At 41.5% G+C, this 15,167-nt stretch overlaps 1 protein-coding gene across 1 annotated transcript in view; it reads right to left on the reverse strand.

The window, feature by feature from the left end:
* The window catches only part of Iqch (IQ motif containing H), a 189,672-nt gene that overhangs the window by 99,952 nt on the left and 74,553 nt on the right, over positions 1-15,167 (reverse strand). Inside the window, exons 10-11 of the mRNA XM_051155744.1 lie at positions 7,094-7,645; positions 6,275-6,341 (exon numbers count right to left, since the gene is read on the reverse strand). Of these exons, the coding sequence (XP_051011701.1) occupies positions 6,275-6,341; positions 7,094-7,645 (619 nt within the window). The remainder of the gene's footprint in view (positions 1-6,274; positions 6,342-7,093; positions 7,646-15,167) is intronic.

Consider the following 15,167-nt stretch of genomic DNA (forward strand, 5'->3'; position numbering starts at 1 on the left):
GTAGCCTGGAGCTTTCTGTGCAGACTGGGCAGGAGGGCCTTGAACCCACAGAGATCTGCTTGCCTCTGCCTTCTGAGATATGGGATAAAAGGCATGCACCACTGTAGCCATCTAGAATGTTCCATCTTGTCCCAAGAAAGAAGTTGAATGTATGACAGTCCCCACTTCACATCAAAGAAGGATACTAGTGAGCTGTCTCTCTGAAGTTATCCCATTATTCTGGTCTTGTACTAAAATCTAAATCTATGATGCTCATTGTTGGTCACTGGCAATGGTTTCTCTCTGCGTGTCCTCACTTCTACCTTCCCCCCTCCCCTTCCCCAGTGCTATGCTTCCACAAACACCTAGCAGATAATGCAGATTGCTTCTTTGCAAGCAGGAGGCTTATTCCTCTAGTACTGGCTTTTCTTTCAGTGCAACCACAGAAATTAAGAATACATCCAAGGCCATATGAGACAGACTGACGTGCCTCCCTGCCATTGTTGTAGCAGATCACATGATGTTGTGAACACTTAGCCCCATTACCTTGTGGTTGACTCTTAGCTCCTCTGCTCTTTAAATACTATCTCTTACAGCGGTATTCAAAGCAGAAGAGCTGAAGAAAGATTCTTGATGACTCCTGACGGCCAGCTGTTTAGTCATCCAAGTAGGTTAGATGGTCTGATAGTAGATATCAGACTATTTCCCCCTGTTTTGAACACATCACATCCTACCTGTGGCTCACGTTGTTGTAACAGCTGCGCCAGTCATTTCACTCCTTCTCTTTTACTAAAGAAAGCATGCTGGGTAGAAGCCAAGCAAGATAGACAGTATTGCAGAGGAAACCCAGAACTGCTCCCATTGATTAAAAAAGCTTTGACATTCCAGTGGTTAAAAATAAAATAGGTGCACATGACAGACCTCACACGTGACTTGTAATAATCTAGGGACCTGTGGTATAGACAATAGGGTTATAGCCATATTTTAGTGACTCAGAGCAACGTGAAAGCACAAGATTCAAGAGAGCAGGGGGTAGAAGTCAAGAGCTTGGGAGAGATCCCTGCTAAGCCACTTATATCATATATATACTGTGCCAGTTTAGTTAAAATTAACTGTTGTCTTTTGGAGGCCGTAGAAAAAGGCCAGAGGATTTTATTAGCAAGGCATAATAAACATAGTGGGTATATCAGATAAGTTTTGAAAACATTCGCAAACACTGTCACTGTCACAAAGATGACATTTTCTGTCGTCCCAGCTAAAGCCAGTGAGTCTCAGATCATGGTCCGAGGGCTCTGAGTCCATTTTGGGGGGTCTCTACAAGGTCATACTGTTTTCAGAATGATTCTGAGACGTTCCTTGACCTTTTCAAGGCAACTCATTCCCCACAAGTCCTGAAACACAGAGAATTTATTGGCGCACAGAGTCTAGGCTAGAGCAACATGCAATGCCACCGCACTGAGCTTAGCACCCAGCCAAGATGACCCACAGCTACTCTTCCCCCTTCCAAATCATTAAGCTCTGAAGGGTTGGATTTTCTGTATTTCAACCTAAACAACACAGGTAACAGGCTGAATACAGAGACACAAGAACCCAGCCATACTTACCAAACTAGTTATTGTTTTTAGATAGTTTGGTGCTGGTAATGTCTTGATTTCTCACTTTTAATTTCCTTCCTCCCTTTATCCCTTCCTCCTTTCTCTCGGTCTCTCCCTCTCCCAGACAGAGACAGAATCTTGCTATGAAACCCAACCCGACTTCAAATTCTCAATCCTCCCGCCTCAGCATCCTCAGTGCCAGTATTACAATAAATACATAAAACAATGGCAGACAGGATTCACTTAAGTTCCTTAGGGTCGTCAAGTCTCACTTTGCGTATAAAGGGGTCCTGGGACAAAATGTCTGTGAATCACTCCTCAAACCTCAATGTTTTAAAGACAATTTGTGAAGGAGATTTCAAAGAGTAGGTCTTTATGTAGTATACTAAATTTATTCTAGCCCAAAATAATCCATTTAATGAAAGTTCTGTGAGCTTGTGCCACTGTGAGCTTGGCACCCACTTCAGTGCCATTTCTCTGTGTGATGGTTCAGTGTTAGGCAACTCAAGACCAACTGGTTATATCCTCGTGTTATGGAACCCTTGACTAACTCTGATCAAATCTGTGAGTGAGTGCTGACTTGGGTTACTTGTTTGAATGCAACATGGAAAACTACAAAATGTTTTAATTTTACTTTGTGCTTTGAAGAAAGTAAATGCCTACATGGTCTTTGTCTTACTGTAAAAGACTTGTCTATCTCTACAAAAGGCTGTCAAGGAGACCTTGACTGTGCATTCTTCTGACCCGAGGCTCCAGCGTGGCATCCCTATAGCTTACCTATGGATGCCATACTACCTGCCAAAACCTATGCTGAAGCCAGACAAGATTGGGCGGAAAGTTCCAACTTCCTATCTCAAAGCATAGGGAACATACTCTATCGAGTCCTTGAGTTGGTAACTAAAACATGAGAGCGAGAGGTGCCAGTGTGCGTCGAGGCACAGTGCAGACTGGCCTTCCGTCTGTGCCCTTGGCAGTAGCAGTATGCCTGCCTTGCTTACAGGGAACTCTGCTTTCAGCTCCTGCCTTGAGAAGTAAAGAAACTGAAGCTAGGAAGCAACCTTCCCATCAGCCTTTGGGGTATTCTATGGCATGTACACACCAGAGCCTTCCTATCTTCTCCTTTAGGCTTTGCAATGGTGTGGGTCACCTGAGAATGTAGTTCATGAACTTTACAAAACCAGTATACACCATTTTTATGGAATGGAGCATTTTGGAGACTCCCTAATTGTGTTAACATCAAGGACAGTTTGCTGAACTAATGCCCAGGGGGAAAAATAAAACTATGTACATTATTTTTAGCCATTAAATCAGTTGGCCAATTGGCAATGAAATAAACATTACATGGAGGAAAGTACAAAATGAAGCCACTTCAATGTGTCTTCTATTTGCATTCTAAAAGAGGGAGGGAGGAGAGACTCACAGTGGCCCCAGATTTCAGCTGAAACCTCAGCACTCAATGCTTGGGATAGCCCACTTAATGTCAATATATCTTCTAAATGACACTGGACTTAGGAAAATTAAAAATAAATAAACTGAATTTGGGAATAGCATCAATTTATGTACTGTAACAAAGAGGTGCAGGGGACAAATTAAAAGTAGAGAAATAACCTGACCAAAGAAACTGCAAGCAGAATTGGTTGGCAGGTTTTATTTAGACCTTTTTTTTTTTTTTTTTTTTAGGGAAATTAGGATTTTTTGTTGCGGTTCCTTCTTCTTTGACTGATAGATTATGCTTAAAATAGACCCGGGTTTTCTATTTCTGCTATGAACCATAGAAGATTATTCTGTTATAATTATATTTCATTAATAAAAATGATGAAAATATGCAATATCCAATTAAGAGATCAGCCTACATTTTTATCTTATGAAATTACAAGGCCAATCAGTTTCTGTGGACAATTAGTCAGTTGCGCTCCACCTTCCCTGTAGGCTAAAAATAGCTACAAATATTTGTCATTCCTAGGAATACTACCTGAAATACAGCCAATCAAAATTGTAACTTCCCTTTTCAGGGTGACATAATATTACTATTTTCAGACTATAGATTTTAAAATACATTATAGTATTTTGCAGAATGTTACCAGCAGGCCATCTTTTCTGTATTTGGGGAATGCAATTACCGCTGTAGGTGCAAACCCAGAGCAAATAGCCGTGTGTCTCCAACGGTAGTGTGTTCTACTCCTTTCACTCCTTCACCATCAGATCAAATAAGTGTGTACAGCCCCAGCGGGCTGGGAGCATGGTGTAATCACCGCTAGTGAGCCCTACCACAAATGCCTGTAAGAGAGAAACAGGACAGTGTAGGAAGTGCTAAAACAGCTTGCCTGAGCCTGCCGATCTGACCAACTGGTTTTGACTAGCAAAGTGAATTTACCTGCACTCTGGAAGTGAAATTATTATATGGAATAGAATGAGGTGGTTTATTTTTTTGTTTTGATTTTTTTCCTATGTGCTTTCAAGAAATAATTTCACTTCCATTTTTATGAGCTATTGCAATGAGTGTCTGGCCTATGAGACAAAGAACCTATGTTGTATCTGTCTGAAATCTTTGTGTAGTCCCACAGGTAAGTGGCAGACAAGAAAAAGGTACCTGACATATTAAAAAGAAAACATACGTATGGTTTCAGAAGTCTGCCTGTAGAGTAAAGGAGATGACTTAAGGTTATTAACTGATTTTAAGGGCCCAGAGTCACTTCGGGAAGCTGCGGGAACAAGCTCACCATGAGGTGGAAGTGCAGCAGGCTGTTGTGCACACCACCCTGGGAACGAGCCTGAGCTTGCTCCTGCCTCATAAAAATACACAATTAGCGATTTTCCTTGAAAACTGGTATTTTTGTTATTTGCAAAGAAACACCACAATGGTGAAGACCTCATACTGATTATGTGTTTATTTATACTAAATATGCACAAATGAAAGAAAGCAGTTTTAATCACATTTAAAAGCATGCTTTTGTAATTCAATGTTTACGATCAGGTCATTTTCCCCTTAGTTTATATTCATCAAGCTCCTTTGACAGGATATGAAACTTACACTGAGATTTCAGGCACTGCCCTGCTTACACTACTGTGCAGGTGACTTCTTCCTTCTTTGGGGGTTCCTTTGTATCGGGCATCTTTGCAGCAGGGAGGGTTTAGGTGTAGTTTTTGTTTTTTTGAGGGTGAGTCAAAAGTGGGGTGTAGGAGGGAGAAGCTTGAGGAACGGTGACTGCAGTAGCCTGGTGCTTACCAGCATTCTGAAGCGGGCAGAGGGGCTCAGTGCTGTGAGCACTCAGGGGGCCCCACTTCAGTCCCAGCTCTCAGTGAAGCAGAGAAAGCAAAGCAAGACCTCTGCACGCTAGCAGGCCGAGGCTGCAGTGAGAGGCACCTTATCCCACGTCAGGTAATTGGGTCTTCAATTAGCCTCTCGGGCTGTAATCTATTACAAGTGTGATTTCTGTGTGTGAGCAGACTCTGTGTGCAAAAGTGGTCTCACCAAAACCAGCGCAGAAGTTAGGGTGGGATTCAGATCTGTCTTCACTCAGCTGTAAGCACAGAAGGGTAAAAGCCAAGGCTCTGCCGCGCCAGCGTTTCCTCACGGATTCCCACAAGTCCTTGGGTCAAAGCACGCGCTCTATAATCTAGGAAGGTTTGTTTGTTTACTTTATACTTTTACTAACTTCAAAATAGTTTCAGTTATAGTAATTGTCATATTTTTCTTCCATGTCACTGTTTAGATGGGATGTGCAGCATACTAACGAGCACAAGGGGCAGCCCAGGACTTTACTATGACAGATCACCAGCTGTACTGCTCTACTCGAAAGGTCTTTACAAAGCACTAACAGGTAACATTGAGATCCACCGGGGTTTGCTGTTTGTCAAAATTCTACTAAGTCAGCATAAAAAGCACCCACCCCATTCAGGAAATTGAACAGCCTAGGCAGAGGCAAAACGAAGCAGAGCAAGCAAGCGGCCAGCAAATGCAAACACCGACAGCAACTCGTGTCTGGAACAAACTTCTAACACAAATTTCTGAATTTCCGTATGTCATTTTGGCATACCTATTTTACAACTGCGTTTCAGACAACAGCTTTTAAGTTCCCCAATTCATAAATGTAATTAAATAATTACATTAGTGCTAATTAACATGAAACTGCAGATTATTTAAGCGCAAAAAACACTATTCAACTTCTTAATTATTCTTGTTCACCCAGCATTTCCTTTGCTCAGGCGCCCTAGGTGCAAATAAAACATCCCATCTGCTCGCAATTAGAACTAAATAATTTCAGAGAATGTAGCTTATCATTTTGACTGCACATTTGATTAAAAACAGTGTACAAGCAATATCCTGGCTTATTGGCGTAACAGCAACAACACACACAAGCCTGTGTTCTTCTATCATTAAAGAAGATCGAAAACATTATCTGTTATTTCAGGGGGAAAAATACAACTTTTTAGTTCATTTCATACAGATGAAAGCGAATTACAGCAAATCACCTCTCCACTGAATAGCAGCCCCCACATAATGACTTTATTTGCTTAATCCCCAAATTAAACGCCGTTTCGAGCGAGGGCCCTGTGTTATTACTCTCATCATGTCGAGAACATTTTCCTGCCGAGACCAATTTGAATAAAACAAGGGGCCTTCCTTGAACTCAATCAAGGAGCCATAATGTGGTGGGTAATAGAGGTTGCTGATAGATTTGCAGGCAAAAGTGTTATACCTAATGATGGGATATGGATAATAGTCCTCCTGGAGGTCCTGATGCGACTCCAGTTGGCTGCCAGATGCTGAAAAGCAAGAAGAGCATTGATCAGTGACAGGAAGCTGTAGTGGATTCATCTAGTCAAACTTCAGCTGTTTTTCCACTGTACAGTTAAGCCAGGCATAAATTATATTAATTGATTTAATTACATACTTAAAACATCTTCCCCAATTAATTTAATTAGGTGGCTACATGATGCTACTGGCAGGGGAAGATTAGAGGCAGCTCACTTAATTAACAGAATATGAATGAAAAAAAGAGAAAGCAAACATAAATGAAATTGTGAGCACTAATTAAAAGGCTGTCTGCAAACTTAAATACTTTCTGACAAAGTGGTGACAGCAACGTAGACAAGTGAGGATTTTTTTTCCTACCAAATTAAAGTGTCAGAAGGTGTGTGTGTGTGTGTTCATGTATATATATATATATATATATATATATATATGAATGAGAGAGAGAGAGAGAAGGTATTGCAGTTAAAACATTGCTTTCCAACAAAACTATCATAGTCAAAAGAAAGAGCATTTATTTTTATAAAAAAAAATTGTGATAGATTTTGCAGGCATACAGGCCAGACTCTGGGTTGAGGCTAAAATATGCTCCACAGACAAACATAATTAGTGCATCTTATACTGAGGAGAGTTATAGACACAGAATTGCCAAGTGGGAGGGTGGCTGGAGAGGAAAGGTAAGATAAAGAGACAAGTTATTGTAGTTGTTCAAGCAAGAAATTTCTAGAAAAAGAGGTCTGTCTTAACAGCTGGCAGCCTGGTGCACCTTGGCTCGGATGCGGAAATTCTCCAGGTGTCTCTGACGAGATTCCTTCAGTATCTTCTTTAGTCTTGTCTTGTGGCAATGTAAAAGCCATGCAAGGGCGATCACACCTGAGGCCCACCTCCTCTGGCGATAAGTAATGAAGAATTGTCTTGCCTTAAAACTTTTCCAGGTGGCTTGGATCTTGGAGGCAGCCTCTCTGACTCCATCTCGGCCCTTGAACCTCTGTCCTGGAAGGTTTAGCAGCATTTGGATGTGAGATGGGTTCTCTAAAACTAAAAGCACATCATTTTTGGTAAGTTTATTCTTCAGCTCAAATTCTGGAAGCAGGGACACCAAGCTCTTTCCTTTTACTTTGGCTTCTGATATTGCATAGTCCTTGAGAAACTTCTCAATCTGTTCCAGGAGAGAAAAAATACTCCCCCAGGCTAAGCTATAATGTGCCTTAAATGCTAAGAAGTCTGGGGCTGTCTTGTCTATGGTGCCATTATAAATAAAAAAGTCATAATCCCACGGTGATTTCAAAGTCTTAGACGGTGTAGTACTTTTCATGACCTGGGGAAAGAAAGTTAGCCAGAGGTGAAATACTCCATGATCTCTGTAGGGGTGTGATCAATACATACACACTAACACTCCAGCAGCTACCACCCAGTGATGGGAAGGCGTGGCTGCTAGGAATGACTTTATATGTGTACATCGGGATGTCAAAGTAATATCATTAAAACTCATTACTGAGGGACTAGATCACCAGAAGCTGTTAAAATGTCATAAAAGTGTTTCTACATATTTATAATAAAGGCGTATACACATATATCCTTATATATTACCAGTTTATAATATATAATGATCTGTTTCCTTGAGCCATTTTCTAAATTATATATAATAAAGAAATACATATGTTAGGTATCATATATGTACACATATTCTGTATTTTATACATATCTTTATTATATATAATAATACTTATAAGCTACAGAGTGACTTCAAACTCAGCATGCACAATTTAATGAGAGACCCTGTCTCAAATATACCTTTATCATTATATATAATTGCTAATTATATATTACTAATTATATATACTATATATTATATATACTATATACTATATATATTGCCTTGCAATTCTATCTTTTATCAATGCACCCATGGTCTTAAAGAACTATGTTGCTGATTCCTGTTCTTAACAGAACAGATGGTCTTCTACGTGTAATTGTCCAGAGGAATCCTCTAGGGGTGGGATGGTGGGTATTATCTTTTTAAAGCATTTTTTACTATTAAAAACATCATGAATTATAAATCAAATCAGAATATATTTGGATAACAACAGAAAACATAATATCCTCATCTAAAGTAAAGAAGGGCTGGAGAGATGGCTCAGCCATTAAAGGTGAGGCTCACAACCAAATGTAAAGTAAAAAAAAAAAAAAGAAAGAAAGAAACCTGGGTCTGGTGGCATGGCCCTGTCATCCCAACTGCTTGGAGGGCTGAGGAATAAGGATCATGTATGTGTTTGAGACTTGCCTGGGCTACAGAATGACTCAGGCCCAGCCACAACCTAGTGAGAGACCCTGTCTCAAAATACAACTTGAAAAAAGGACCAAAGATAGGTTTCATGGTAGAGCCTGAGGTTCAAGCATTAGCACTAAACAGGAAATTTTGCCAAAACAAAACAAAAACCATTGCATTTCAATTACTGGCGCTTGTTGCATGAGAAAAACAGACATTCAGCCCCATGATGGCCATTCCGTTCCTAATGGCCGAGGAACTGGGCGTGGGGGTATGGAAGGCATGGCTATTTCCACCCTGAATTCTTCTCAGTGAGGAGAAAAGTATAACTTACTATGATGACTGTCCCTGCTTACTCGGGGATTTAAAGGGCCAACTGTCTTCAACATATCCATTGGAGATACATATGTGGTTGATTGAAACCACAAGGCTACGTTATTCTCTGCAATTTTGAGACCTTTCATGAAATTCAAAGGGGAAAATGGTGACTTTATTAATAACTGCCGTGTTGCGGCACTGCTGGTTGGCTAGCATGCTTTGTCTTCAATAACTGTTAAGTGTGAGCGATCAACAAGTACAAGGCAGAAAACCTTCCAAGGCTTGGAGTCTAGGAGAAAAAAGTAAGAGAGAGAGAGAGAGAGAGAGATAGATAGATAGATAGATAGAGAGAGAGATAGATGATATACAGATACAGATATAGATATGAAACAGTAATCAAACACAGACAGTGAAATTAAAAATGTCAAATTCCTTTCTCAGGTTCTAAGAAAAATAGCAGACTGTCATCATCTCAGGTGGAAATACTAAGTCCAAACTGGGAACGTTCCTTTAGCTTCAGACAGCAAGTCCAAACAGCAATGACCTTCTGCATACTTTTAACTGAACAACTGTTATGAGGCATAAGATCCGTGGAGAAAGCCTTTTTGCTAAGAGTATCTCTCCTTCTGATCCAATCAAGACAGACATCAAAAGAGTGTAGAGTGTTTAGAGGTGGGAGGAAATTTCCTCTTCTTGAATGGGCACGAGACTTTGACAAGGAATGTTCCTGTAGCAGACGTTAGGGATGGCAGGCTGAGTGGTGGGGCTGGGTAGAAGGCAGGTGGCACATGTTACTGAGGAAATGGCCCACGGCTACCCTTCTACCTTCCTGCGAGGAGGGGCTCTGATGGTGGACGGTTAGTATTCAGAGAAGAATGGCAGGGCTCCATCAGTGAGGAACAGAGATGCAGGATGGCCACAGATGGCCACGCACGGAGCTGGCTGCTTTTGCTAGTCACGTGTTTGATCCAGTCATGAAGACTCAGATTTCTGTAAGAAGCAAAGGCTATGGATGGGTGATTCGCCAGAGAACTCTGTCTCCTAAAAGATGCTCAGATATTTTCAGATTTTCTTATTCTTATGGGGAGTAGTGAGGATGTAAGACTGTGAAACGGAACTGCTGAGCTTGGGGTTCAGAAAGACTCCTTCACGTCTCTCAGATGACGCCTCTCACAGGCTGGGCCTAGGATACCTATGTACCTCAACAAACATGGACTAGACCTTCTGATAGAATCACCTCGGGTGAACTGGAGTTGGAGGTTTTAACAGGGGTTACCTTAGAACAAAAGGATTACACCTTTTTACCTTCTTGGATGAGATACCTGCTCTCCAAGGAAACAAGCTCCTGGGCACCAGCTAGACCACTCAGGTGCCAGGAAGCTGTGGGCTTGGAGTCAGCTAAAGCAGAGCTGTAGTCCATCTGTCACAGAGAATGCCACACACGGGAGCACTTCAGACTTAGAGCAAGAAAAGACATGCCTCTCAAGAGAAAGGCTTCCCAAATTAAAGCAGTGTATCAGCATTGTGAGCTGCTCCGAGCAGGTGAAGACAGAGCTGCTCCACAGCCTGCTAGGAATGAGAGCCCTGATTAAAGGTCACGCCATGCTTCAGGTGCTGGCTCCTTTTGTTTTTCTTCCTTTATCTCCACGAACCTGTCTAGTGTCATTTGTTGGTGTCCCCCACTCCCTTCCATTTCTTCCTCCTCTTTTGTTTACAAGGAGCGGCTCTCCCAGTGTGATATCACCCATAGTGTTTTCCTTCTTGTGGAGTGGCTGCATGCAGACATTAGCATCCCCTCACCCTCTTTTTTCTTGAGACCATGGCTACACCTGCCCCTTTGTGAAATGCCTACACTCTAGACTAACCACCGCACGCCTTCCCCTCCAGCGTGCCACCACACATGCCAGCTCAGACTTGTAGCTGTGGCCTAATTATTAGCATCCTGCTCTAACTGACTGAGTCAACTAGCTGGGAAATGCTCTTTTTCATTTGCAAAGTGTAATCACTAATTAGGTAACTAACTTTCAGAGTTTCTGGAGCAGTTATTTAGGGGAAATTCTAAATCTAAAACAAAGGAGAGGAAGGCAGGATGATGACGATGTGTGTAAGTCCCAGTGTGAAGCCACATAAATAAGCCCAGGACTGCAAATGTACTATAACATTTAGAAATAACATCTGCAAAGATGCAAAGAGCACATTTAGGAAAAAGAACTTATTTCTAAGTTGATTTTTTTTTTTTTTTTTTTTTTTACTGGGGATCACAGCCAGGACTCTATGCATGGGGGAGAAGCATTCTACCCCTGGGATACATTGCAACCTTAGGCTAATTTCTTTTTCATTATTGTTGCTGTTGTATTGAGACAGGATCTCACTATATAGCCCAGGCTGCCCTCAAACTTAACCCTCCTGCCTTGGCCTCTTGATGCCTAAGATTGCAAGCATGCAGGGCTGGAGAAATGGCTTAGTGGTTAAGACCACAGGCTGTTCTTTTAGATTCTAAAGGAGTCTAAAATTTAGAAGATCTAGGTTCAATTCTCTACTCCCATGGAGTGACTCACAACTATCTGAAACTCCAGGTCCAGGGGATCTGACTCCCTCTTCTGACTTCTGCAGGCACCAACATGCATGCAAACAAATACACAACAGGGTTAAAAATTATAGGCATGCGTCATCAAGATGCATATATTTGGGCAGCAGATAGACATGGTATCAAATTGATCTCCTATTTACAAGTGTGATCTCCTTGAGTTGCATAGTGGGCTACCTGGGAGATCTGACATGGGGGTGTCTTTACAGAATGACAATCATTCCAGGACCTGGAAGGACAGACTACAGCACTCTCTGTGGAGAGGATGTTGCATTGAGTTTGGTTTCTCAGTCACCAAATTGCATCCATTAGGAATGCTCTAGGTAATTGCCCTGTGGAGCCGAGAATGCTCTTCCTGTGTATTATAGAATTCCAAGTGAGCGTTTAGATTAAAGGATGGAGTTTCACTCAAAGATAAATAAATCTTCGTTATTCCCCAAAGACCAAAGATGTCATTTGTCTGACCTTGTCTTTTATTTCTGGTGAAGGTCTTCAATATGTCAATCTTTGTATAAAACAAAGATGAAACCCTCAGTGAGCTAGAACCATTCAAAAGACACCACATTCAGAAGAGAGTTGCTGACTTACTTGGGGTTTAGGAACATAGAACAAGCACAGTCTGAATTTTAAAACACAAGGGAGCTTGAAAGCCACTAGCATTGCCTTTTGCTCAGTAGATTATTGAGCACAGGAAAACAAGGTTTGGCCCTGAAGCCCACCATCCTGTGTTGGGCTCAGAGCTCTGCCGCTATCTAATGCATACTGCAGGCAAGGCATGTCCCTCTGTGGACCTGGATTTTACCATCTGCAAAAAGGAGAGGTTCACAGAGACCTCTCCCAGTGCCTCACCATGCTGCAGTGGCTAGCATGCAGATGAAGACACTGACGCCAGAGAAGGGAAATGACTCATGGAAGGTCATCACTCTGCTTTGTGGATCTCTGGGACAGTGTCCTTGCTATGATCAAACAAACAAACAAACAAAATTAACCACATCCTAACTGTCCCCAATACATACAGAACTACAGGGAAGGGTTCCTATGTGATGTTTGCCCTCACTATGTTTTCACTGTCTCTCCTGTCTCTCTTTGTATCTTTGTGGCATTTTCTCATTTTGCTCTTCCATATCTTACTTTAATATTGTTCCTACTCCTATGCCTCCAAGTTCTCATAGCCTAGTGTTTGCCAGCATTCTGTGTGTGGATCCTTCCTGAGATGTGCTCTCTCCTGCCCCACCACCTCTGATGTCTGTCATTCCCTTGACCTGATACTTATTTGCTGGGCCGAAGAGCATTTTGTTAAGTTAACTCCCATGAATGCAAAAGGGGACATTAGATGGTACAATGGGGAAATGGGGGATTTGAAGGCAGAAGACATGGAGCCTGGTCTGCACTGCCTTCCTCCGTGCTCTCTGAAAACCACTTCCTCTGTAAGACTTAACTTTCTATTCAGAACGCACTTAATAGGTACTTGTGATCTGCTGCCACTCTGATATAACATGTCACCTCTTAGATGTATTGGCTTTTTAATTTTTTCTTTTCTTTTAGTTTGGGGCAGTGGCCTCAAACTTGTATAGCTAAAGGTAACCTTGAACTTCTGGTGCTGCTGTCATTACCTGTTGAGTGCTGAGATTTCAGGCATTTGTCACCAGGCCTGTTATGCAGTACTGGGGACAAATCCAGGGAACTGTGCATGCCAGACAAGCTCTGTGCCTCCACAGCCACACCCTCAACCTAATATCTTTTAAAACAAACTTCTGAAGATAGTAAAGCCCTGAAACCAATGCAACAACCTCAGTGCTCACTCTCTAACCATGAAAAGACCTGGGATAGTTTTCTTCTCTATTTTTTAATACCAAAAATTATTTGTAGCAACTTCTTAACCAGAAAGAATGACAAATTACCCATACTACCTGCTATGTGGGACTAAGAAAACCCAAAAGAGTAACATTCTAGAATTCTGAGGTCTGTGAGTGAGCAAGACAGTCCTTAGACTGTAAGAGCTGGAAGCTACCTAAGACTAAATTGTCAGAGTGCACAACCCACACAAAGGGATAAAAGGCAGAAGAAGACGGTGAGAGCTGGAACACATGAAGGAGAGGGCCCAGTGTAAAGACCCCTGCATCAGCAGTGCTTTTCTAGAATATGGCTACCAATTCCTTTCAAAGGTATTGTACTCAAATAGGTCTTCCTTGACTCTGAGAGGTCAGCCTGAAGAGAAATGTCTTTGTGCTTAGGTGAGCTCTCACAAAACAAAACCCCCATCCAGTCCATCAAATCCATACGAAAGAGCATACAGAGCTGGCCAGGGAGGCACTTTAGATAGCTGGGCTCTGTTTTCAGTCAAATGTGAAATTCCCTTTTCCGGAGGCACATTTTACCTCACTACAGCATTGATTCCATCTTTTTTGATACCCTTCAAATACTCTCTGAGAAAATATGACACAGTTAAGGACCACTTGGGACAATTATGATGGATGGGTTGAGCCTGCTGGGGACATGCACGGGAAGCAGGACAAGCTAGGAATCAAAAGCAGCTCATTCCCAGTTCCCTGAGCAAAGACACTCACAATCTCTGTAAATACGGGGAGAAGCTGGGCTTGTAAAGGTCTGCCATCACTCCCCAAGTGAAACGTGGCTTTCCACTTTTCCTCAGGAAAAGGTGTGTGTAGAGGAAGTCTACTGATCACAGCTCACTGAAGAGCATTTGCAGGATCTTACGATGGGCTACTTGGGAGCGCTTTCAATGACTATGTGAGTGTCCTGCTTTGTCTTTCCTAAGCATGGATCATTCTAGGGTATCACAGTAGATGTCTGTTGTCTGCTTTCCTCAGAAAGAGAGAAGTCTTATAGGGAAAGAATTTTGTTTCTTTCATTCATGTTTGTGCTTGCTGCCATCGTGGTCCACTGTTTGATGCCCAGTAAAAAGCCAGTGAGGATTCACTGTGAGTATGCAAATGTTCCATTTTAACTTCAGAGCACTTGAACTGGGGTTTATAGCACAAAGCTGTCCTGTGATCAGGTAAGATGTCTGACATTTACAATTTAATGTTGAACAGCCATTATCAAATGGCTATTAAAATTATAGGATCTCTTTAATTACAGAATATTATGTAGTGAGTTTTTAGCAACATTTGTACAAGCTGTGATAAAGTATTAAAATAAAATAAAAGTAAAAGACACAGTATAGGATGATGGGAACACAGAAACATGATAAGGCTTAAATACTGCCAAAGGGTTGTGATAGCATTAGATTCTCTCATATTTGGCAGTTTTCTCCTTTCTGGACTTTTTTTTTTGAGTAATCATTTAAAAGTATGTGAAGTGAAATAAAGGAAAAAACATTATTTTGTAGATTGCTGATAAGTTCATCTATTTTCCAATATATATAAATAAAATCATTACATGCAATAAGCATAATCAGTAGGCAATGTGGACAAGATTATAAAAGTAATCCCTAAGTATATTTTGATGCCAAAATGCTTAGGTAAGACGGGCAATTTATTAAGGAAAACTAAAACTACTTCTAAAAGATTCTGTAGTCTCCTGTTTGGGGATCCCCCTCTTCCTTAAATGAGGTGCTATGACAAAGAGGTAGAGAGATAAACAGAGAGACAGGGAGACAGAGAGGTGGGGAGACAGACAGAAACTTAGAGAGACAGACAGACA

This window comes from Acomys russatus, chromosome 14, assembly GCF_903995435.1.
Source record: "Acomys russatus chromosome 14, mAcoRus1.1, whole genome shotgun sequence".
Taxonomy (NCBI): Eukaryota; Metazoa; Chordata; class Mammalia; order Rodentia; family Muridae; genus Acomys; species Acomys russatus.